The sequence below is a fragment of the Narcine bancroftii genome, chromosome 3, assembly GCF_036971445.1.
Source record: "Narcine bancroftii isolate sNarBan1 chromosome 3, sNarBan1.hap1, whole genome shotgun sequence".
NCBI lineage: Eukaryota > Metazoa > Chordata > Chondrichthyes > Torpediniformes > Narcinidae > Narcine > Narcine bancroftii.
Window position 1 is genome coordinate 112,008,631 of NC_091471.1, and position 27,064 is coordinate 112,035,694.

The 27,064-nt window shown below is 40.1% G+C and overlaps 1 protein-coding gene across 7 annotated transcripts in view; it reads left to right on the top strand.

Annotated features, from left to right (window-relative positions):
• Positions 1-27,064, top strand: part of pds5a (PDS5 cohesin associated factor A) — a 222,185-nt gene that overhangs the window by 171,177 nt on the left and 23,944 nt on the right. For all 7 annotated transcript variants that reach the window (XM_069924889.1, XM_069924887.1, XM_069924892.1 and 4 more), the window contains 2 exons: positions 12,879-12,998; positions 15,247-15,309. In XM_069924889.1, coding sequence (XP_069780990.1) covers positions 12,879-12,998; positions 15,247-15,309 — 183 coding nt within the window. The remainder of the gene's footprint in view (positions 1-12,878; positions 12,999-15,246; positions 15,310-27,064) is intronic.

The window sequence follows — 27,064 nt, forward strand, 5'->3', positions numbered from 1 at the left end:
TTCCATTTGTTGTTCTGTGGGTTTACTCCCAGGTTTGGGGATCATACTGATAACAGTTGTTTGCCTGTTTCATGTTAATGCAGGTTGGCAGGTAGTGAGATGTTTATTTATCCTACTGGGAAAACACAGGTTGATTCTTGGGAATATTTTGCATTGAATATTACAACATAGTACAGACTCTTTGGCCCATGAAGTTGTGCCAACTTAAATAAACCTACCCAACAACCTAACCTTCCCTACCTCACATCCATAACCCTCTATTTTCCTTGCATCCATATACCTTTTTGAGACTTTTAAATTTCCCTATTGTACCAGCCTCCATTCCACCACCTCCCCCAGTCCATTCCAGGCACCCACTACTTAATCCTGGCATCTCCCCTGATCTTTCCTCCCCTCAAACAGATGTCCTCTGGTATTTGCTACTGTTGCCCTGGGAAAAAGATGCTGGCTGTCTCTCATAATCTTGTAGACAACCATCAAGTCACCTTTCATCTTCCAAATATAAAAGCACTAACTCTGTTAACCTTGCCTCATAAGACATCTTCTCCAGTTCAGGCAGCATCCTGGTAAAATTTCTGCTGCACTCTCTCCAAAACTTCCACATCCTTCCTGTAATAAGATGGTCAGAACTGAACACAATATTCCAAGAGTGTCTAACCCAGGAATGGCCAAGCTTTTAATTTTTAATTCAGACATACAGCACGGTAGCAGGTCATTTCAGCCTACCAGGGGTGTTGGTTAATTGGGCTGGATGGATTCATGGGAGGAAATGGTGTTATCATTGCTGTATGTCTAAATTAAAAACTACAAGGTTGGCCACCCCTGGTCTAACCAGAGTTTTATAGAGCTGCAACATTACCTCACTGCTCTTAAACTAAATCTCCCAACCAATGAAGGCTAGCATAACAACAGCTTTCTTAACTGCCCTATCAATCTGCCGACAACCTTGAGAGATCTACGGATTTGGACCCCGAACTGGGGATTTGTTCTTCTACACTGTTTAGAACCCTGCCAATTTTAAGTTCAGCCATCCAAAATGCATCACTTCTCACTTAGACAGATTGAATTCCAAATGCCACTTTTCCACCCATCTCTGCATCCTGTCTATATTCTGTTGTAACCTATGACAATTTTCTACATCATCCATCTACATCTTCATCCAAGTCATTTATAAAAATTCCAGAGAGCGGGTCCTTGAGCAGATCCTTGCAGAACTCCACTAGTCACTGACCTCCAAGAAGAATATGTTCCGATACTCCCACCCTTTGCTTTCTGCAGGCAGGCCAGTTCTGAATCCACACTGCAAAGGATCCTATTCCTCATGACTTTCTAAATATGCCTACCATGCGAAGCCTTCTCAGTGCCTTACTAAAATCCATATACACCACATTAACTGTCCTATCTTCATCCATTTCTTTTGTTACTTCCTCAAAAAAATTTAATTAGGCCTGTAATGTACGATCTTCCCCTCAAAGCCATGCTGACTATCCCTAAGTGGAATATACTTCTCCAAAAGCTCATAAATCTTGTCCATAAGAATCCGCTCCAATAGTTTGCCCACCACTAACGGAGCACTCAGTGGTCTATTATTCTAAGTATTCTCCCTATTACCTTTTTAAACAAGAGGACTACATTTGTCATTCTTCAATCCTCTTGTACATCCCAGGTAGCCAGGAAGGACACTAAGATCATTGCTAACACCCCAGCAATATATTCCATCAGTTCCTGTCATAAATTGAGGTATACTTGCCGATCTGGGGGCTTAACAATTTGAATGTTTTTAGGAAGATCCAGCACATCCTCTTTTTTTTAAACCTCAAAATGCTCCAATACATAAGCTTTTTCTGCCTGACCTCACATTGACCAAGGTCCCTCTCTGGTGAAAGGTATTTATTTCAGATCAAGGTCGCTCGATCTGGTGAAAAGTATTCATTTTGGGCCTAGGTCCCTCTCTCAGTGAAGCGAAGTATTCACTTAGGATCTCCCCTACCTCCAGGCATATATCGTCTCCTTTATCCTTGCATATACTCTACTGTTTGACCTGCTGACCTTATCCAGCATTTTGTTTTTTTACTTCAGCCACGGTTCTACAGATTTTTTTTTACTTCTGCTCTTCATGCATGCATAAAATGTTTTAGGATTTACCTTAATCCTATTTGCCAAGACCTTGTTGTGTCCCCTTCATGCTTTCCTAAGTCCTAACTGAAGTTCCTTCCTGTCTTCTTTTCTTCCTAGACCTTATGTTTGCTTCCTTCTTCTTAATTAGCTGCCTCATCTCTTTTGTGAACCATGGTTCCCTTATCCTACCATTTTTTCCCTGTCTCACTGGGACAAACCTATCCACAACCCTGTGTAAGTGGTCTTTAAATATCCTCCATATTACTTTTGTCTTTTTCCCTACTGAGAACATCTCTCCCCATGTCATGCCTAATCCCATTTTAATTAGCTGTTTCTCAACTGAACGCTTTCCCATTTTGTCTATTCATATCCATGCCCATAGCAATGCTAAATGTTAGGGAGTTGTGGTCACTGTCATCGAAATTCTCCCACACCAAGAGGTCTGTCACCTGACCAGCATTATTACCCAGTTGTAGATTCTTTTTCAACCGCTATCATCTTGAGCCTTGCCACTTCAGACAGCATTCAAAGTCAGTATTTGTGTTCCTGAGCTATAAGAGCTGAACAACCTTGAACTGGATAGCTATTTGTCTTATTCTAATGTTCCAGATCCTAAACTTCATTTGAGGAGTGAAAGGTATTTGTACATGATTATTTTTAATATCGAGCCATATAGACAAAGTTGCAAAATTAGTCTCTTCAGACCATTGAGTCTGCCCTGCCATTTAATCATGAGCGGATCCATTTTCCCACTCAGGCCCACTGCCTGGCATTCTCCCCATAACTTTTGATGCCCTGGCTAATCAAGAACCTATCAATCTCCCTTAAATATACCCAACAACTTGGCCTCCATAAACACCTGCGGCAACTGATTTACTATCCTCTGGCATAAGAAATTCCTCTGCATCTGTTCAAAGTGAACACTCTTCAATCCTGAAGTTGTGTGCTCTTGTCCAAGACTCTCCCAGGCTTTCAATATTCAAAATAGTTCCCATCTCATTCTCCTAATTAGGATTTGCTGGCTGATTAGTTATGCTGATTAGTTAATTTCTTGCTTCATTAACATTTTGAGGGTGTATCTCAAGATTATTTCTAAAGTATGCTACTTAAATATATCAGTTTTAGTTGACTATAAGACATCAGAGCAGAAAGGCTATTGAGCCCATTGAGTCTTACCTGCCATTCATTCATTTGCTGATCCAATTTTCCACTCAGCCCCATTTTCTGGCCTCACATAACCTTTGATGCCTTGGCTAATTGAGAACCTATCAATATCGGTCTTAAATATAGCATGGCAGTAGCACAGCAGTTATCACATGGATTTGACAGAGCGATGACTTGGCTGTTGGCAACATCTTATAAAGCCTTAGCTTTGCATCTTTGCTTTTATATTCTAGATTTCTCAAAATGTATGCTGCCATTACATTTGCCTTCATTAATAGGCCTAGGCTAACCATCTTCAAAACAAGACTAAACAGTAAAAGTTAAGTTCAGAGATGTGTGTTTTAAAACAGGTGCTTATCTTTTTATCCGAGATCCTTGGGACCAGACACTTCTCGGTGTTTGGACTATTCTGGATTATGGAATTAAAATGGCAGCAGTACAGATTCGCGCAAAACATGGGCCCTTTTTATGGAGCAACACCACATTTTTTTTTTACATTTTTTATTTTTCACACCATAAATCACATTAGCCATGATACACACTTTTTCTTTTTCACACATATACAGTGACTTTTTCTCCCCCCCCCCCTCCCTCCTCCCAAGCCACCCCCCCCCACTCCCATCCATTTTAGGTATACAATCTAGGTTACATTAAACCAGTCAGACAATGTTGTCATTCAACAAAAATACACCAGAAATTCTACTGAGTCCATTCTTTTCTTTCCTTCTCCTTCCATCAACTTAGGTAATGATTGTCCCCGGTAGGTTTTTGCTATTGTATTTAATGTAAGGCTCCCATATTTGTTCGAATATTTCAATATTATTTCTTAAACTATATGTAATTTTTTCTAATGGAATACATTTATTCATTTCTATATACCATTATTGTATTTTCAGATTATCTTCCAATTTCCAGGTTGACATAATACATTTTTTTGCTACGGCTAGAGCTATCTTAACAAATCTTTTTTGTGCATCTTCCAAATCAATTCCAAATTCTTTGTTTTTTATGTAACTTAGGAGAAAGATCTCTGGATTCTTTGGTATATTGTTTTCTGTTATTTTATTTAATATCTGATTGAGATCTTCCCAAAATTTTTCTACTTTCTCACATGTCCAGATTGCATGAATTGTTGTTCCCATATCTTTTTTACATCGAAAACATCTATCAGATACTGTTGGGTCCCATTTATTTAACTTTTGAGGTGTAATGTATAGTCTGTGTAACCAGTTATATTGTATCATACGTAGCCTCGTATTTATTGTATTTCTCATCGTTCCAGAACATATTTTCTCCCATGTTTCCTTTTTTATCTTTATATTTAAATCTTGTTCCCATTTTTGTTTAGTTTTACCATTTGTTTCCTCATTCTCCTTTTCTTGCAGTTTAATATACATATTTGTTATAAATCTTTTGATTAACATTGTATCTGTAATCACATATTCAAGGTTACTTCCCTCTGGCAAACTCAAACTGCTTCCTAATTTATCCTTCAAGTAGTATCTCAGTTGGTAATATGCCAGCGCTGTATCTCCAGTTATATTGTACTTATCTCTCATTTGTTCAAAGGATATGAATCTACTTCCTGAAAAACAATTTTCTATTCTTTTAATCCCTTTTTTTTCCCATTCTCTAAAGGAAAGGTTATCTATTGTAAAAGGGAGTAACTTATTTTGCGTCAATATTAGTTTTGGTAATTGATAATTTGTTTTATTTCTTTCTACATGAATCTTCTTCCAAATATTGAGGAGATGATGTAATACTGGAGAAGTTCTATGTTGTACCAATTTTTCATCCCATTTATATAATATGTGTTCAGGTATCTTTTCCCCTATTTTATCTAATTCTAATCTCGTCCAGTCTGGTTTTTCCCTTGTTTGATAAAAATCTGATAGGTATCTTAATTGTGCGGCTCTATAATAATTTTTAAAGTTTGGCAATTGTAAGCCTCCTTGTTTATACCATTCTGTTAATTTATCTAGTGCTATCCTCGGTTTCCCCCCTCTCCATAAAAATTTCCTTATTATTTTCTTTAACTCTGAAGAATTTTTCTGTCAGTTGTATTGGCAATGCCTGAAATAAGTATAATATCCTTGGAAAAATGTTCATTTTAATACAGTTTATCCTTCCTATTAGTGTTAGTGGTAAATTTTTCCAATGCTCTAAATCGTCCTGTAATTTTTTCATTAGTGGATAATAATTGAGTTTATATAATTGCCCGAGATTTTTGTTTATTTGTACACCTAGGTATCTTATTGCCTGCATTTGCCATCTAAATGGAGATTCCTTCTTAAATTTTGAGAAATCCGCATTATTCATAGGCATTGCTTCACTTTTATTTACGTTTATCTTGTAACCCGACACTTCTCCATATTCCTTCAATTTCTTATATAATTCTTTTATTGATAGTTCTGGTTCTGTTAAGTACACTATAACATCATCCGCAAATAGACTGATTTTATATTCCTTGTCTTTTATTTTTATTCCTTTTATATTATTATCTATTCTTATCAATTCTGCTAGTGGTTCTATAGCTAACGCAAACAATAAAGGTGATAGTGGGCATCCCTGCCGCGTTGACCTGCTTAAGTTAAATTGCTTTGATACATGTCCATTTACTGTCACTTTCGCTAACGGTCCCTTATATAATGCTTTAATCCAATTAATATACTTCTCCGGTAAACTGAATTTTTGCAATACTTTGAACAAATAATTCCATTCTACTCTGTCGAAGGCCTTCTCTGCATCTAAAGCAACTGCTACTGCAGGTGCTTTATTTCCTTCTACTGCATGAATTAAGTTAATAAATTTACAAATATTGTCTGTTGTGCGTCTTTTTTTGATAAATCCAGTTTGGTCTAAATTTACCATTTTCGGTACCTGCTCTGCTAATCTGTTTGCTAATAGTTTGGCTATTATCTTATAATCTGTGTTTAGTAAAGATATTGGTCTATATGACGCTGGTGAGAGTGGATCTTACCCTTGTTTTAGTATTACTGTAATTATTGCTGTTTTACATGAATCTGGTAAGCTTTGTGTTTCATCAATCTGGTTGATTACATCCAGGAGGGGCGGAATTAATAAGTCTTTAAATGTTTTGTAGAATTCTATTGGAAATCCATCCTCTCCTGGTGTCTTATTATTTGGTAATTTTTTTATTATCTCTTGTATTTCTACTGTTCCAAATGGTTCTGTTAATTTATTTTGTTCCTCTATTTGTAGTTTTGGTAGTTCAATTTTAGTCAAAAATTCATCTATTTTCCCTTCTTTCCCTTCGTTTTCAGTTCGGTATAATTGTTCATAGAATTCTCTAAAGTTTTCCTTAATTTCTTTTGGATTATATGTAATTTGTTTGTCTTTTTTCCTTGATGCCAATACCATTTTCTTAGCTTGTTCTGTCTTAAGCTGCCATGCTAGGATTTTGTGCATTTTTTCACCCAGTTCATAATATTTCTGTTTTGTCTTCATTATATTCTTCTCTACCTTATATGTTTGTAATGTTTCATATTTTATTTTTTTATCTGCCAATTCTCTTCTTTTAGTTGTATCTTCCTTCATTGCTAATTTTTTTTCTATATTTACTATTTCTCTTTCCAACTGCTCTGTTTCCTGATTATAGTCCTTCTTCATCTTGGTTACATAACTTATTATTTGCCCTCTAATGAATGCTTTCATTGCATCCCATAGTATAAACTTATCTTCCACTGATTCCGTATTTATTTCAAAATACATTTTTAATTGTTTTTCAATAAATTCTCTAAAATCCTGCCTTTTAAGTAGCATGGGGTTTAATCTCCATCTATACATTCTTGGAGGGATGTCCTCTAGCTTTACTGTCAATATTAAGGGTGAATGGTCCGATAGTATTCTAGCTTTATATTCTGTTTTTCTTACTCTATCTTGCATACTAGCTGATAACAAATATGTTTTATGTCTAGCCGAGTAGTATGAATATTCCTTTTCTTTTGGGTTTTGTTTCCTCCATATATCCAAAAGTTTAATTTCTTGCATTGATTTAATTATAAATTTGGTTACTTTGTTCTTTCTGTTAATTTTTTTCCCAGTTTTATCCATATTTGAATCCAAATTCAGGTTGAAATCCCCTCCTATTAGTATGTTCCCTTGCGTATTAGCTACCTTCAAAAAGATATCTTGCATAAACTTTTGATCTTCTTCGTTAGGTGAATATACATTAAGTAGATTCCAAAACTCCGAATATATCTGACATTTTATCATTACATATCTCCCTGCTGGATCTATTATTTCCTCATCTATTTTAAATGGCACATTTTTACTAATTAATATAGCCACTCCTCTTGCTTTTGAATTATACGATGCTGCTGTTACATGTCCTACCCAATCTCTCTTTAATTTCTTGTGCTCCAATTCAGTTAAGTGTGTTTCTTGGACAAATGCTATATCAATTTTTTTCTTTTTTCAGTAAATTTAGCAGTTTCTTCCTTTTAATTTGGTTATGTATTCCATTAATATTTAAAGTCATATAGTTCAGCGTAGCCATTTTATATTTTGTTTATCTTCCCTTTCCGTTTTTCCATCATTACCTTTCCTCCTTTTCCATTTCTGTTTTCTTATTTTAAACCCTTTATAAGACAACTTTCCTAAAACATCAAACATTTTCATTATTCTCCTATTTATAACTTCTTTAGCCCCAATCTCCCCTTCCCCTCCTGAGTTGTCCTTTATCCCTTGTCGGACAACCACATCTCCCCTCTCCATTTGGGTTTGCGAATTCACTCGCAAGCGTCAACTGATTTTGCAGTGGCCGCAATTCCCCCCCACCCAGCCCCCCCAGAAAAGATTTCACTTTTCATATGTAACAAAGGTCACTCTTTTAATTCCCTCCTTATTCTCTCTATTCCTTTTACCTTCCCTTATTAATTCTTGTCTATACTATCTATATTTTCCTCTAAGTACAGATACATTCACGTATGCACATTATACCTATACACTCATACCTCTTTACCCACATACATATCAATCGTGATCATTTTTACTCTCATTACACGTCTTCATCCCTCAGTCTATTTTGTAATTGTTCTGCAAATTTTCGTGCTTCTTCTGGATCCGAGAATAGTCTGTTTTGTTGTCCTGGAATAAATATTTTCAATACCGCTGGATACTTTAGTATAAATTTATACCCTTTCTTCCATAAAATCGCCTTTGCTGTATTGAACTCCTTTCTCTTCTTTAGGAGTTAAAAACTTATATCTGGATAAATGAAGATTTTTTGCCCTTTATACTCCAGTGGCTTGTTGCCCTCTCTTACTTTTTCCATTGTCTTCTCCAGTACCTTTTCTCTTGTAGTAAATCTTAGGAATTTTACTAAAATAGATCTTGGTTTTTGTTGTGGTTGTGGTTTAAAGGCCAATGCTCTATGTGCCCTTTCTATTTCCATTTCTTGCTGTAGTTCTGGACATCCTAGGATCCTAGGGATCCAATCTTTTGTAAACTCCCTCATATTCTTGCCTTCTTCATCTTCCTTAAGGCCCACTATCTTTATGTTATTTCTTCTGTTATAATTTTCTATTATATCTATTTTCTGAGCTAACAGTTCTTGTGTCTCTATAGCTTTTTTATTAGATTCCTCCAATTTCTTTTTTAAGTACTCTACCTCCATTTCTGCTGCTACTGCCCGCTCTTCCATCTTGTCCATTTTCTTTCCCATTTCTGTTAAGGTCATATCTATTTTATTCATTTTCTCTTCTGTGTTGTTTATTCTTCTTCTTAAATCATTAAATTCCTGTGTTTGCCATTCTTTAAATGACTCCATGTATCCTTTAAATCCTTTATCTTGCCTTTCTCTTCTTCTTCTATTTCACTGTACTCTTCCTCTTCCTCTTCTTCTTCCTCTGGGTTGGCCAACTGTTGTTTCTTTGTTGCCCTTTTCTTCTCTTCTTTCTTGTTTCCATTCTCTTCTGTGTTCTCATCTTGCTGCAGGTGTTCTGCAGCTGTCGTTGCAGGCTGTGGAGATCGACTCCCCAGCTGGTCCCCCCTCCCGTCGGTGTGTTTTTTTTCATGCGCGGTTGCGCACTTTTACTCGGCTCAGCGAGCCATTTTTGTAGTCCAATTTCTACCGACCTGAGGGAGCGGGTTTCTCTCTCCACCGCGGGCCTCTTCGAACAGGTAAGGCCTTCTCCTTCTTCCTCCGTTGTCTTCTCTTCCTCTCTTCTTACCGTTGATTTCAATTTTTCTTTTTTTGTCGCCATCTTCTTTCCACCTTTATACTCACTTTTCTTTAACTTTTATTTCTGTGCCTTTGTGTTTTCCTTTGTTTTTTCCGACATTTCTGGAGAGGGCTGGAGTTCACCGTCCGGCCACTACTCCATCACGTGACTCCTTCCAGCAACACCACCTTGAAGCTGGCTCAATAAGCAATGTCCGTCTTCATTACTCATAATGCCCCATTTCTTCACTGTCTCCCCGCTCACCGCTTGAGCCATGTTCTCTCCTCACTCTCTTCCCACTTGCTGCCTGATCCACTTTCTCTCTTCACTCCCTCCCCATTCACCGCCTTAGCTGCTTTCTCTCCTCGCTCGCTCCCCAAGCTGTATTCTCTTCACTCCCTGCTTGCCTGCCTGCGTCATGCTGCCACTCTCTCCTTGCTCATCCGCCAAAGTCACACTGCTGCTCGCCCGCCTGAGCCGTGTTCTCTCCTCACTCACTGCCTGAGCTGCGTTCTCTCCTCACTCTCCATAGAACACCTGAAAATATACTGTATATGTAGAAAAAAAAATTCACTTTTTGGAGGTTATTTGAATCACGGAAAAGGGATAAGTACCTGTACAAAAAAAATCTGAGCACACTTTAACCACTGATGAAGATAAATTGTCATTGATACATGTTAAATAAAGTAACCCAGTGACACAAGAATGTCTTTCTTTTCTTTTAAAATTATTTTTTTATTGAGTTTCATCAGAAACACAAACAAAAAAGCAGTAAATCAATTACAATGAAACCTTTACAGCTTTACAAATCATAAGATATGGAACTGTCGCAATACGACTTAGTTCTAAATCCAATAAATGGTAATATATATAACATTGTAAGAGGTAAAAAAGAAAAAGTGAAAAGAAAAAAAAATTCAAACCCACAGCAATCAAGATTAAAATTCTTATTCATATTGTAAGTAGTGATAAATCTGAATAAGTAGCTTCAGGGGATCCAAACAAGCACGCCCAGCAACATTCACCATCGCACCTAATTAATCAAATTATGGAAGGGAGCTATAAATGGGCCCCAAAATCTTAAACAAAAGATATCTTGATTTTTCTGACATAATCCCAAATTTTCTCCAGATTTGAAAAAGGCATAATATCCAATTAATTATGTGTAGGTGGGAACTCATCTTTCCATTTTAACAGAAATGCTCTTCTCACTAATAAATTGGAGAATGCTATGTTTAGAAGATAAAATAATATTTATATCTTTAGAAAAACCAAATAGTGCAATTACCAGACATGGATCTAAAGTGATCCTCAATATGGTTGGAAAAAGTTCTAAAAATATCAGTCCACAATTTTTGCAGATTAAGGCAAATCCAAAAGATATGTAACAAAGTGGCATCGAATATTTTACATTAGTCACAAAGTGAACTAACGTCAGAATAAATTTGAGCAAGTTCAAGAAATGTACACGATGTACCACTTTGAATTGAATAAGACTATGCCTAGCGCACAATGATGAATCATAAATCAGGCCCAAAATTGAAGACCATTCTTCTAAGAAAGACGTATAGGTCATTCTCCAATTCAGTTTTAATTCCACTTAAAGAAATTGGTTTCATATTCAATAGTTTATAATATAAAGCAGATATGCCTTTGAGTATGGTTTTTGGAGCTTTCCGTCCGGATAAAGGATTGTATACCTGTACTACCGATCGATCCAAAATAAGTAATATTTTAAAAAGATTTCTACACTAATTTATATTCCTCTGAATTTAATAATGAGCATGATTTAATGAATGGATTTTTAGACTATTTAAATACACCAATTATTTATCAGGAAAATAAAGAATGTCTAGAAGCTCCATTTTCACCAGAAGATTTTCATAAAGCAGTACTTTCATTACAATCAGTAAAGTTCTGGGTCTGTACAATTATCCCATTGAGTTTTACAAAAAATTTTCTGAACAACTTGTTAGTTCTACATCTAAACTTGGTATTAAACAACTCTTTCCAAGAAGGAAAATTACCTCCCTCTTTTAATGAAAGAGCTATTTCGGGTGATCTTTAAAAAAAGACAAAGACTCAGAGGATTGTGCATCTTATAGACCGATCCCCTTATTAAATGTGGATGATAAGATTTAATCTAAAGTTTTAGCATATCAATTGGAGAAATTCTTAACAGATATGATAAACTTAGATCAAACAGGTTTCATTAAAAATAGACATTCTTACCATAGATTACTGAATATCATGTATAGACCTTCTATTCATAATGATGAATGTATTTTATCCTTAGACGCTGAAAAAGTGTTCGACAGAGTAGAATGGGAATATGTATTTGCCACCATAGAAAAAAAATAATTTTGGCCTTGCTTTTATACATTGGATAAAACTTTTATGTCCATCTCCAATGACCTCAATTCATACCAATTCAGAAACTGAAGCTTTTTAAACTACATTGAGGCATAAGACAGGGCTGTCCTCTAAGCCCATTGCTTTTTAACTTAGTACTGGAACCAGTGGCTATTGGTCTGTTGGTTTTTTTCCCTGGTGCTGGTATAGTGGAGGGAGGGAGAGAGAAAGAGAGACAGACAGCTGCACGACTAGGTTAGGGGGGTGAGAGAGATGGCAGCATGACTCGGGTGGGCAAGGGGTGGAAAGAGATGGCAGCGCAATGTGGACGGCAGGGAGAGAAACACCATCGCGACTGGAAGGGGGTGGATACGGCAGCACAATTCGGGTAGGCTTAAATCTGGGGCAGCTGGCTTTTCTGAAATCCGGATAAATCCAGAATTCGGAACACACTGTCCCCAAAGGGTTCCAGATAAAGGATTGTATATCTGTAATAGTACAATCAAGGAGATGTATCTTATTAGCCAACATGGGTTTCACTTGGTTAGCCAACAGTTTACCGGACTTCTCTCCATGAATATAAAATTGACCTTTAGTTCTTAAAATCCATTGATCAATCGGGTGTTGAAAAAGAAAGTCAAATTTAGATTTTCATTCAGTTCTTCTTCTGAATAGCTCTCTGAGTCTCTATTTTGGGCAAGGTGTGAATCAGTTTGCTTAATCAAACCTAATCTTTCTTCCCTACCCCTTTTTTTTATTGGCTGTGTAAGAAATGATTTGGTTCAAAGATACCAATATTTTTTGAAGATTTTAAAATAAAATCAATTATTTCCTGGCAGTAACTTATTTAAAAATGCAAAATGTATTATTGTATAAATTTGCAGTAGTAGCAGTGTAATGTGCTATTTGGATATGTTGTTTAATTTTATAAATTATCATCTTAGTTTAAACAGCCCACAAACGAAATGATTGTGTTGGAAATTCCATAACTTGTTTCAATTTGGCAGCACTTTTTAACATTTTGCAATTCACTTCTTTCTGTATTCTGTTTGTTTGTAGAAACTCTACATTGTTTGTGACGTAGCTCTTAACGTCATCACAAGCAAAAGTACTACCTATAATCTGGACTCTCCAAAGGATCCTGTACTGCCAGCCAAGTTCTTCACCCCACCTGACAAAGTAACTTCAGTTATTTCATGTCTTTGAATAGAGTTTTCGGTATCCTGTTTACTATCACTAGCAGGAGTAAGGTTGAGCTTGTCTTAGTGCCAATGACGTGAGTGTTAGCTTGTAAACTCATTTGGAAGTGGTAAAAATACACAATGCTGGAAAAACTCAGCAAGTCAAACAGTGTCCTTTATATAGCAACAGTAAAAATATATAACCAATGTTCCGGGCTTGAACGCTTCCTCAAGGAAAGGAAAAATGTCGTCAGGCGTCAGAGCAAAAGAGTAAGGGGGTAGGTGTGGTTGCATACATAGGAGGAGATAGGTGGAGAAAGGAGAGAGGGGACAGCAGTGATCAAGGGGAGGATGGATAGCTAGGTGAAGGAAGGAAGGAGAACTGGAAAGGGGAAGGGAAGGAGGGAGGGAGGGGGGAGGGAAGGAGGGAGGGAGGGGGAAGAGAAGTGCAGGCTAGCAGAACCCAGAAAAGTCGATGTTAATTGGTGTTTTCACAATGAAGGCAAGCGGTGACCCTGCTTTGAAAGGACCTCCTCGGCTTTTCAAACAGTAGTCCAAATTCCTTGGAATCTGTCCTCCCGGTAAACCAATGACACGTTACGCACTCACAGGAGTAAGAGTAAGTTCCCCCCACCATCTGCCGATTGCCCGCTTCCTCCCGATCATCTGTCAGTCTCTTGCCCACCCGCTCCCTCTTATGCGGCTGTCATTCCGTTGCTCATCCACCCACTCCCTCCCGGCTGTCTGTCAGTAAGTCTGTCGCTATCCTGCCCACTCCTCCCAGCTTCAGTAGGTCAGTCACTCACCTGCCCACTCCCTCCAACTCTGGCCATCTGTCTGTCAGTTGGTCGCTTGCCTGACTGCTCCCTCACTCCCCCCTGGCCGTCTGTTGGTCGCCCGCCCACACCGCTCCCCCGCACTTTGAGGCGGTTTCGGCACATCGTGACAGTGGCAGAATATGGGATGAATGGCTGACTTCATTTCTCATAATCCCTCATGCAGCTGGAACCATTCTGGGAAATAAAACTGCGTGAGGGATTATGGTTAACGAGGATGGCCATTCATTCCGCATTATACGACTGTCATGATGTGCCGGTGACCCGCTGTTGTATATTTTAATCGCCTATGTGGTGCAGCACACAAGTGCTTCCCTGCTTGGCCTTTGGCTCTTCATACTGGAGGGAGAGGGCGGTCCTGGAAAATTTAAAATGCGGTGTGAAAAGACCTAATGCCATCTAGTTCCAGATGGAAAATCAGGTGTTGATCCTCCAATTTGCAAGTGGTCTTAGTAGGATAGTACATGAGACCATGGACAATTGGAGGTGAGGTGGGACCAGTCATTGGTTAACAAGATCTGTTTTACACTCTGCTGCTATAATTGGAAGTTTAGTGTTCCACTGCCGTTATTTCCCTTTTTAACTGAATGGTGTCTCCGATATTATCTTCAGGTGGTCTTTTACAATCTTCAAATTCAAAATGTAGGGATCTTAATATTTCATCACCACATAAAGATGCATCAGTGAAAGTAAGTGGGATGTTCTCAGAGGACTGATATACTGAAAATAGTGTAGCACATTTTAGAATTCAAAAGATGTCCAATATCCTGGGATTATTCTTTCCAATGGAGTATATTTATGTGCACTTCAGCTGCTGTTAAAGAATGTTGAAATTCCTTCCAGTCGATGAAAGATGGATATTAACATTTAGTCCATCCTTAAAATACCTTTTGATAATAAAATAACCTTAAAGCATTTTTTTTGGTTTGCAGGTGTATTTTAATATTTCATCATATCTTGACAAAGCTCAAGCCTGAAACATTGATCATATATCTACCTCCTATGGACCTGCTAAGTTCCTTCAGTATTTTTCTGTTTTTACTTATTTTAATATTTCTCCATTTTTGTTTTTGCTACTTTAAACTGTAGAACAGCTTTTTGTGTATTATAAGTAGTTGAGAATAAGCTGCGTGATGCAGAGCATCTCACTTCCTTGAACTTCATCCCAGTGAACTATGGAGGAGCTCAATTAGAAAATGATTTTGTATCAAATATACATAATTTCATGACTATTGCAAGGCTTATGATACACATTTGAGAAAAGAATGGAATTGTATACACAATGAAGGGATTTAGAGATAGAAAGAGGAAATTATCTTAGCGTCGCAAAATAACAAGTCTCTTAATTGGCTGTATCGCAGCACTTTAAAGATGAATATTTTAATATCTAATGAATGTTTCTTTGCTTAGGATTCCTGCAATAATAAGTGTTACTTGTCAGATGAAGCAAAAACGTTATTACTCACAGGGAAGGTAAGTCTCAGCGCTTTCTTCTGCTGTGTTTCTCTATTATTATTATACTTCCCTAAATGCAGTGCAAGTTCTGTGCAATCAATATATAGAGGTACCAACTAGAGAGTGCAATACTGGATCTCCTATTAGGAAACAAAACAGGACAGGTGACAGTAGTATTTATAGGGGAACATTTTGGGTCCAGTGATCATAATGCCATTAGTTTCAAGTTAATTATTATGGCCTGGAAGTCAGCCAGAAGAAAACTGAGGTCCTCCATCAGCCAGCTCCCCACCATGACTACCAGCCCCCTCACAGCTCCATCGGGCACACAAAACTCAAAACGGTCAACCAGTTTACCTATCTCGGCTGCACCATTTCATCAGATGCAAGGATCGACAACGAGATAGACAACAGACTCGCCAAGGCAAATAGCGCCTTTGGAAGACTACACAAAAGAGTCTGGAAAAACAACCAACTGAAAAACCTCACAAAGATAAGCGTATACAGAGCCGTTGTCATACCCACACTCCTGTTTGGCTCCGAATCATGGGTCCTCTACCGGCATCACCTACGGCTCCTAGAACGCTTCCACCAGCATTGTCTCCGCTCCATCCTCAACATTCATTGGAGCGCCTTCATCCCTAACGTCGAAGTACTCGAGATGGCAGAGGCCGACAGCATCGAGTCCACGCTGCTGAAGATCCAGCTGCGCTGGGTGGGTCATGTCTCCAGAATGGAGGACCATCGCCTTCCCAAGATCGTGTTATATGGCGCAAGCTCTCCACTAGCCACCGTGACAGAGGTGCACCAAAGAAGAGGTACAAGGACTGCCTAAAGAAATCTCTTGGTGCCTGCCACATTGACCACCGCCAGTGGGCTGATATCGCCTCAAACCTTGCATCTTGGCGCCTCACAGTTCGGCGGGCAGCAACCTCCTTTGAAGAAGACCGCAGAGCCCACCTCACTGACAAAAGACAAAGGAGAAAAACCCAACACCCAACCCCAACCAACCAATTTTCCGCTGCAACCGTGTCTGCCTGTCCCGCATCGGACTTGTCAACCACAAACGAGCCTGCAGCTGACGTGGACATTTACCCCCTCCATAAATCTTCGTCCGCGAAGCCAAGCCAAAGAATTATGGATAAAGAACAGGTCGTCAGGTTGAGATTCTAAATTGGAGAAAGACAAGTTTTGAGGAAATGAGAAAGGATCTAGAAAGTGTGGATTGGGACAAGTTGTTTTCTAGCAAGGATTTGTCCAGTAGGTGGAAGTCATTCAAATGTAAAACTTTGAGAGAAGAGAGTTTGTATGTGCTAGTCAGTATTAAAACCAAAGTTAACAGGCATGGGGAAGCTTGGTTTTCGAGGGATATTGGGGATCTGGTTAATGGGGCGTGTCCATGCTAAGAAACTCTCCACAAAAAGTATTAAAAATATGTTTAGAAAGCTTAAAACCAGAATTTTAGCATCAAAAAATGGATAAAAGTGCCAAATGACCAAACCAAGCAAAAGCAAAAACTGAAGAAACAACAGCAATAGAATATTAAATTCAAAGTCAAAATAGATTAAGGATTGTTACACAGAGGAACTCTTATGACCTTTGAACAATTAAAACAGAAATTTGGAGAGGCCAATGGGAACTACTTTTGTTTTCTCCAGCTTAGATCATTCTTGAGAAAAAGATGGGGACCAACGTTGACCCTACCTGAAAATAGTGAAACTGAATGAACGATCAAGATGGTGAATACACCCAAATTTATAAAAATGTACTATTCTCTCCAGAGTGAAAGTGCAAACTCAAGATTGCAGAGGTCAAGGGAAAGATGGGAGTCGAACTTGGGTGTGGTGATTTCAGAAGGATGCTGGTCAGATTGGTGTCAAGACAGCATGATGTCATTTATACATGCAAGATATGGATTGGTTTAGAATAATTTTGTACACCAATTATATCTTACCCCATAAAAGTTACAGATCAAAAGCCAAAATTTCAGAGATGTGTTTCAGATGTGGGATTGAGTCAGGAACTTTTCTACATGTCACATGGTCATCCATGAAAGTGAGGCCATTTTGGCAAGAAGTTGCAGAAAAATTAACCAGAATAACAGGACTGGCCTTCATGGGTGACCCAGAGCTATATCTACTGGGTAATTATACAGAAATAAGCAACAAATTGACCAAATATCAAATCTGATTTATAAAAATAGCACTGGTGGTAGCAAAAAAATCTATCGCAATCACTTGGAAGTTTTAATTCCCCTCTACTCATAGCACAATGGACTGCGGAAATGAACAGCTGTATTCTTCTTCTCTTCTTTCTTCTTTGGCTTGGCTTCGCGGACGAAGATTTATGGAGGGGTAATGTGCACGTCAGCTACAGGCTCGTTTGTGGCTGACAAGTCCGATGCGGGACAGGCAGACACGGTTGCAGCGGTTGCAAGGAAAAATTGGTGGGTTGGGGTTGGGTGATGGGTTTTTCCTCCTTTGTCTTTTGTCAGTGAGGTGGGCTCTGCAGTCTTCTTCAAAGGAGGTTGCTGCCCGCCGAACTGTGAGGCGCCAAGATGCACGGTTTGAGGCGACATCAGCCCACTGGCGGTGGTCAATGTGGCAGGCACCAAGAGCTTTCTTTAGGCAGTCCTTGTACCTCTTTTCTGTCACGGTGGCCAGTGGAGAGCTCGCCATATAACACAATCTTGGGAAGGCGATGGTCCTCCATTCTGGAGACGTGACCTACCCAGCGCAGTTGGATCTTCAGCAGTGTGGATTCGATGCTGTCGGCCTCTGCCATCTCGAGTACTTCGATGTTAGGGATGAAGTTGCTCCAATTAATGTTGAGGATGGAGCGGAGACAACGCTGGTGGAAGCGTTCTAGGAGCCATAGGTGATGCCGTTAGAGGACCCATGATTCGGAGCCGAACAGGAGTGTGGGTATGACAACGGCTCTGTATACGCTTATCTTTGTGAGGTTTTTCAGTTGGTTGTTTTTCCAGACTCTTTTGTGTAGTCTTCCAAAGGCGCTATTTGCCTTGGCGAGTCTGTTGTCTATCTCGTTGTCGATCCTTACATCCGATGAAATGGTGCAGCCGAGATAGGTAAACTGGTTGACCGTTTTGAGTTTTGTGTGCCCGATGGAGCTGTGGGGGGGCTGGTAGTCATGGTGGGGAGCTGGCTGATGGAGGACCTCAGTTTTCTTCAGGCTGACTTCCAGGCCAAACATTTTGGCAGTTTCCGCAAAACAGGACGTCAAGCGCTGGAGAGCTGGCTCTGAATGGGCAACTAAAGCAGCATTGTCTGCAAGAGTAGTTCACGGACAAGTTGCTCTTGTGTCTTGGTGTGAGCTTGCAGGCGCCTCAGATTACTATGGAACAAAATCACATATAACTTAAAGAATAAATATGACACTTTTGTAAAGGTCTGGCAGCCATACCTGGATCACATAGCGGCACAGACACAGTAATGAAAAGGAAAAAAAAGGTTATAAAAGTATTATACATACAAAAACATAGTTTCCCCAATTCTACTCTATGTACTTAAAATATATGTAAGCTCTGGCAGTGAACAGATCTGTATGTATGGGGGGTGGGGTGTTTTGTAAAGAAAAAGTTTAATATATTGTATATTTAAAATGTTTGCTATATATTTCAAACATCAAAAATAAAATATTTTTTAAAAGTGATGTGCATCGCAGTTAAGGCTATAAGGAACAAATGGGGTACTTGAGTATAAAAATGCAAGGAAAAACTTAAGGAAATTAAGAGGGCTAAAATAAGACATGAGGTTACTATGGCAGACATTGTGAGGGAAAATCCTAAGGGTCTCTACAGATATATTAAGAGCAAAGGGATAGTAAGGGACAAAATTGGACCCTTGAACATCAGAGTGGTCGGCTAAGTATGGACCCTGAAGAGATGAGAGAGATCTTAAAAAGGGTTTTTTGCATCAGTATTTACTCAGGAAACTGACACAGAGTTGAGTGAAGAAAGGAAAACAAGCAAAGAAGTCATGGAACCGATGTACATATTAAAGAGGAAGAGGTGCTTACTGTCTTTAAGCAAATAAAGGTGGATAGATCTCCCAGGCCTGATGTGACATTCCCTCAGACCTTGAGGGAGGCTAGTGCAGAAATTGCAAGGGCCCTGGCAGAAATATTTAAAATGTCCTTAGCCGCGGATGAGGTGCCGGAGGATGGCAGAGTAGCTCGTGTTGTTGTGTTATTTAAAAAAGGCTCCAAAGGTAGCCCTGGAAATTATAGGCCGGTGAGCGTTATGTCAGTAGCAGGTAAATTATTGGAAGGTGTCCTAAGAGATCAGATATACAAGTATTTGGATAGCCAGGGACTGATTAGGGATAGTCAACATAGCTTTGCGTTTGACCAATCTTAGTTTTTGGAGGAGGTTACTAGAGAAGTTGATGAAGGAAAGGCTGTGGACGTCGTCTACATGGACTTTAGTTAGGCCTTTGACAAAGTTCCACATGGGAGGTCAGTCAGGAACGTTCAGATGATCGGTATTCATGGTGAGGTAGTAAAGTGGATTTGAAATTGGTTATACAGGAGTAACCTGAGAGTGGTGGTGGATGATTGCATCTCGGACTGGAGTTCTGTGACTAGTGGTGTGCTTCAGGGATCAGTGCTGGGACTGATATCAATAATTTGGATAACAACAATGGACAAATAATTTTTTTTCCAAAAGGTTTGCTTCCTGAAAAAAATTGAGGATTATGATAGACAATTTCAAGATAAACATAAAGATCATTTCAGATTTGCAGATAGAAAGTTGGAGAAACATTAAATTAATTTTTATTGAATTGAGCATGTTTAATTGCGTAATGATGCTGACACAGGTTCTCAGGTTGACTGCACATGTTGCACAACAAATGTGAGGAGCCCAGGGTTTGTCTTGGTCACCAATTTTATAACCAACATAGAGCTCATAGGCTTTCTTAATGAGCAGAGTCATGCTGCATCTTTGTGCCTTAAGCATTTACTCACCACAAATGTAACAGAATGTATCACAGTTGTTGCGACATTGATGAGACATTTCTGCTGCATTGAATTTTCCTGAAGACAATAAATGTTATTTTTAAGAACATTCACTATGCTATTGCCTGAAGAACATGTGTTCAATCTATGCCGAGGCATGCTCGGATTGACCAAAACAGAATGTGGGCAGTGGGCTTAAAATATGACAGTAAATCGCAAAAATAAGTTATAGCTTTAAAAAAAAGGTTTGTCATAGGAAGATTTTTATGGTGATTTTCATGATCAGCAGCCCAAAATTCATAAAACACATCCAAATGTGTTCAAGAAGCAAAATCTTTGTTGTTCCATATAATGTGGTAAATTGGATCTGCAAATTTGCACAGATCACAAAATTTGGAGGCATTGTGGTCAGCGAGGAAGGTTTTCAAAGCTTACAGATGGATCTGGAACAGCTAGAAAAATGGGATAAAAATGGCAGACGGAATTTAATGCAGACAAGTGTGAGGTGTTGCATTTTGGAAGGACATAACAAGAAATTAAATACATGGTAAATGGTAGGTATTCAGGAGTGCAGAAGAAAAGAGGGATCAGGGAATACAGATTTATAATCCCTAAAAGTGGCATCACAGATAGATAAAATAGTAAAGTGTGCTTTTGGCATATTGGCCTTCATAAATAGGAGTTGGGATGTTTTGGTATAATTGTACAAGGCATTGGTGAGGTCAAATTTGGAGTATTGTGTGCAGTTTTGGTCACTTAACTACAGGAAAGATATCAATAAGATTCAAAGGGTCCAGAGGAGATTGATGAGGATGTTGCCTGGACTTCAGGATGAGGTACATGGGAAAAGTTAAACAGGTTAGGACTTTATTCCCCATAGCATGGAAGAATGAGGGGAGATTTGATAGAGGTATACAAAATTGAGGGGAGGGGTAGAGATAGAGTAAATACAAGTAGGTTTTTTCCACTGAGGGTAGGTGAGGTACAAACCAGGGACATGGATTAAGGATGGAAGGGGAAAAGTTTAGGGGGAACATTGGAGTGAATTGTCATGATAATGAATATGCATGAGATGTATTCACCTGACCGGAAGTCACATGGTAATAGGGAGAGAGAAGAGCACGAAATGGAGGAACAATGAAAGCTGGAGAATAAAGACACGGAGATGTTTAACTGGTAAAACCTGCGTTAGTAGTGTTATTAACTTCACATTTCGGGCCACAAATGTGACATTGGCGACGAGGATTAAAACAACAACATTTTGGAACTTCAATGTGATAAGAATTTTGATCTTTGATTCGATGGCTTTGGGCTAAAAAAAAGTTTCCTCATGGCAGGCGCAGAAGCTGACTTTCTAACACTTCGAGGTGTTCCTCATTTTGACCCAACGGGTGATGCAAGCACTGTAAGTGTGAAGTGGAAGGCATGGCTGGAAGAATTTGAAGCCTACGGTGACAGTCGTGGCCTATTTCTCGATAGCGGTACGGTGGAACAAAAAGCGCAGAGGAGGGTGTTACTTCTTTTCACCGCAGGACCCGCAGTTCGGGAAACTTTTAAGACACTTTTGAATACAGGAAGGAAGGATGAATACCAGAAAGCGGTCGATGCATTGAATGCACACTACGTAGTGACACCAAATGCTATATTTCAATGCCATTTGTTTCGGAGAAAGAAACAAGAAGATGGACAAACAATTGCTCAGTACATGACAAGATTGCGCCAGCTGGTTGTTGGATGCAATTGCATGGCAGCTGATTTGGACAACCAATTATTGGATCAAGTCGTGCAGCACTGCAGATCAGACAAGCTCAGGAGACGTCTGCTGGAAAAAGGGAGCGAGTTGAAGCTCACCGATGCTTTAGCCATTGCTGGTGCATTAGAGGCTGTTGAGGGGCAATTTCATACCATGACCCTGAAGGACAACTCAAGCCAGCAAGTTAAGAGGCTCTCGCATCGCCATAACCAGCCAAGATATACGTCGACACATGACGTGGAGTGTTATCGATGTGGAAACAGAGGTCATTTTGGAAAAGACCCATGCTGCCCAGCAAAAGGCAAATTTTGCAGAAAGTGCGGAGGTAAGGACCACTTTGCAAAGAAGTGCAAAATCAAGTCCAATGCAGACCAGAAGGGGAAGAGCACAGCTTCCAAAGGCAAAGCTTGGGGGAAAGGAAAGTATCCTGGAAAGAAAGACACTATTCGCCATATAGACAGTGACCCAGAAAGTGACGATGATGATGATAACCAGGATGGACAGAGATATTATCAATTTACATTGAATGATGTACATCATGAGAAGGTCCCAGTGATCATTGGTGGTGTGACAGTTCAGGTCATTGTAGACTCAGGCAGTGACAGTAATGTAATTGATCGACATTTATGGGAGAAATTGAAAAGGAAAAAGATCATCTGTACCTCAAAGAAGTGCTCCAAGAAACTGTATCCATATACAGCAACCAAGCCATTGCAGACCATTGGATGTTTTACTGCAACTGTTGAAGCTGGTGATAAGTACACCGAAGCAGAGTTTGTTGTCATAGACGAGAGGGGAGAACCATTACTGAGTAGACGCACAGTGCAAGACCTGGAAATACTTCATAATGGAGCTCATGTCAATTCAGTTCAGTCATACGAGGATATGAAGCAAGAATTCCCCGCAGTCTTCCAAGGAGTAGGAAAGCTGAAAGGTTGACAACTAATGCTAGCGGTGGACAAAACGGTCAAACCCAATGCGCAACCAGTGCGCAGAACTCCGTTTGGACTTCGTGGGAAAGTCGAAGCTAAAATTAAAGAGTTGATTGAGCAAGATATTATTGAACCTGTGGAACATTCGACACAATGGATCAGCCCAGTAGTATTGTGCCCAAACCAAATGGTGACATAAGACTGTCTGTTGATATGAGGATGGCCAATGAAGCTATAATTCGAGAACGACACCCTATACCAACAGTGGAGGAAATACTTCAAGAGTTAACTACCAGTAAGATATTCTCAAAAATTGATTTAAAATGGGGCTATCATCAATTAGAGCTGGACCCAGAATCCCGAGACGTAACAACATTTGTGACTCACTGTGGATTGTACTGATACAAGAGACTATCATTCGGCATTAATGCAGCTTTGGAGATCTACCAGTATGAAATCCATTGAGTGATTCAAGGCATTCCTGGAGTTGCCAACATTTCTGACGACATCATAGTCCATGCACCTACAAAGGAAGAGCATGACAGACGGTTGAGGCATGTACTATCTAGACTACAGGAGGCAGGCCTTACCGTGAATGGAAACAAGTGCCAGTTTGGTGTGTCAGAAATGGACTTCATGGGACACAGACTTACACGGGAAGGACTAAACCCAGCAGAGGCCAAGGTGAAGGCTATTGCAGATGCACGTACACCCCAGAACGCAACGGAGGTGAGGAGTTTCCTGGGATTGGTCAATTATTGCGCAAAGTTCATCTCTAATTTTGCTACAGTGGCAGAACCGCTAAGGAAACTAACCAGGAAAGGTGTACCATTTCATTTTGGATCGGAGCAGAAGAAAGCGTTCACAACGCTGAAGCAAAGTATGACAGATGCTGATACTCTTGGATATTATGATCCGGCTGCACCAACCAAAGTCATAGCGGATGCTAGTCCCGTTGGTTTAGGAGCCGTGTTGGTCCAGATGCATGATGTAGGACCAAGAATCATTGCCTACGCCAGCAGATCGTTGTCAGATGTGGAAAGAAGATATTCTCAGACAGAAAAAGAAGCACTCGGACTTGTATGGGCCTGTGAGAGGTTCCATGCATATTTGTATGGCATTGAATTGGAACTCATCACAGATCATAAGCCATTAGAGGTGATCTATGCCGCTAGATCCAAACCGTGTGCCAGAATAGAGCGATGGGTACTCTGACTCCAACCCTACAAATATAAAGTAGTTCACATTGCCGGGAAAGTGAACATTGCTGATCCGCTGTCCAGATTGGTGAAGGATGGATGCCCACAATCCAAGTCAGAATTGGGGACAGAAGCAGAGAGCTTTCTACGCTTCATAGCTATTCAGTCGACACCGAAAGCTGTGACCATGAAGGAAGTCGAGAGAGTCCGAACATGACCCAGAACTCATGGAAGTGAGAGAATGTATCCAGAGTGGACAATGGGACAAGTCTACTCACAAGGCTTACATTCCCATTAGAGACGAACTTTGTTGCATCGGACAGTGTGTATTGAGAGGTTGTAGATTGGAGATACCACAGAGGTTGAGACCGAAGATCGTATCCTTAGCTCATGAAGGACACCTAGGTATTGTTGGTACCAAGCAAAACCTCAGGAGTAAAGTATGGTGGCCAGGCTGTGATAAAGACGCAGAGAAATTCGACAAAACTAGCCATGGATGTCAAATCACAAGTAGGAGTAATCCTCCAGAGCCGATCCGGAGTACGCAACTTCCGACAGGACCATGGATCGACGTAGCTGTTGATTTTCTTGGACCTTTACCGAAGGGTGAATCAATCATGGTAGTGATAGATTACTACAGCAGATACTATGAGTACATTGTGATGAGGTCAACGACCACTGAAAAAACAATACAAGCATTAGCAGAGATCTTCGCAAGATATGGATCGCCTGTTACGCTATACTCTGACAATGGTCCACAATTCATTTTAGAGACATTTGCTGAATACATGAGGACCACAGGTATACACCATCATAAAGTAACTCCGAAATGGCCGCAAGCCAATGGGGAAGTAGAGAGACAAAATCAGTCCATTGAAAAACGATTACGGATTGCTCACGCAGAAGGACAAAATTGGCGAGAAGCATTGCTATCTTATGTGGCTGTCTATCGGACATTGCCTCATGCAACCACAGGAAAAAATCCTGCAGAAGCATTTATTGGGAGAAAAATCCGCACAAAAATGCCCGAAATAAAGGAAATCAGGGACGACCAGGAGATGAGGGACCACGATGCTGAAAAGAAAGGAGCAGCAAAGCTGTACACAGATTCGAGACGTGGAGCCAGGTACGCAGACATCATGCCTGGAGATAATGTTTTGGTGAGGCATGAGAATGGTGGTAAGCTAGACACACCTTATTACCATCAACCCTACACTGTCGTATCCAGAAGTGGCAGTGTGGTAACAGTCAAGTCTCCGGCTGGAGTCCTGTACAAAAGAAATGTGTCAGGTGTAAAAAGGTACCAGTTCAGAGAGACATCGAGCGAGGTGGTTGAAAGTTCAATACGAGATGCTCAACCTGAGAGACCAGATGATGTTCCCGAGGCGGTTACCAGCATTCCTGATGAAGTGACTAGAGGGCCAGAAGCACCCGAGGCCGTGACGAGCAGTGTTTCCGACGCTGAGAGTGAACAACCGAGTAGCGACGATAGTATCGCAGGAAGGCCGAAACGAGACAGGAAAGCGCCTAAACGATACGAAGACTTTGTGCCGTATTTCTAATTGTGCCTGCATTATCACAAAAGGGAAAGTTTGTGACGGTTGGAATGATAAAAGAACATTGGGACAGTGATTTGATCATATATCATAAAGTGCGTGTTTGAGTGCTGTATGAAGTACATTTTGTTTAGTTGAGTTATTGTATTACAGTTAGTTATGGCATGTTCATGTTACATTGTGTGTAGAAGGAGTTTGAACTTGTGTGGTTTCTACGAGGCTCTAAAGGCTGTGTACGGCCCCTCACCCCAAGTCCAAAGCCCGCTGCGCAGCTCAGACGGCAAAGTCCTCCTCAGCGACAAGATCTCCATCCTCAACCGATGGTCAGAACACTTCCAATCTCTTTTCAGTACCAACCGCTCAGTCCAAGATTCCGCCCTGCTCCAGCTCCCTCAACAGCCCCTAAGGCTAGAGCTGGATGAGGTTCCCACCCTGGATGAGACATATAAGGCAATCGAACAACTGAAAAGTGGCAAAGCAGCAGGTATGGATGGAATCCCCCCAGAAGTCTGGAAGGCTGGCGGCAAAACTCTGCATGCCAAACTGCATGAGTTTTTCAAGCTTTGTTGGGACCAAGGTAAACTGCCTCAGGATCTTCGTGATGCCACCATCATCACCCTGTACAAAAACAAAGGCGAGAAATCAGACTGCTCAAACTACAGGGGAATCACGTTGCTCTCCTTTGCAGGCAAAATCTTCGCTAGGATTCTACTAAATAGAATAATACCTAGTGTCGCTGAGAATATTCTCCCAGAATCACAGTGCGGCTTTCGCGCAAACAGAGGAACCACTGACATGGTCTTTGCCCTCAGACAGCTCCAAGAAAAGTGCAGAGAACAAAACAAAGGACTCTACATCACCTTTGTTGACCTCACCAAAAAAGTTTGTTTGTTAGACATTGTTTGTTGGTTTCGAGGGATATTGATAAGGTGATGGTGGTTACATTTCAACATTAAGGTGTAAAGTTTATTTCTGGTAAAAGGAGGGATGTCATGATAATGAATATGCATGAGATGTATTCACCTGACCGGAAGTCACATGGTAATAGGGAGAGAGAAAAGCACGAAATGGAGGAACAATGAAAGCTGGAGAATAAAGACACGGCGATGTTTAACTGGTAAAACCTGCGTTAGTAGTGTTATTAACTTCACATTTCGGGCCACAAATGTGACATGAATGTCTTCACACAGAGAGTAGTGGGACTGTGGAACAAGCAGCCAGCTGAGGTGAATACAGCTCAATTTTTACATTGAAGAAGAATTTAGACAGGTACATGGATGGGCTATGAACTGGCTGCAGGTCAGTGAGGCAAGGCAGAATAATAGTTCAGCACAGATTAGAAGAGCTGAAGGGCCT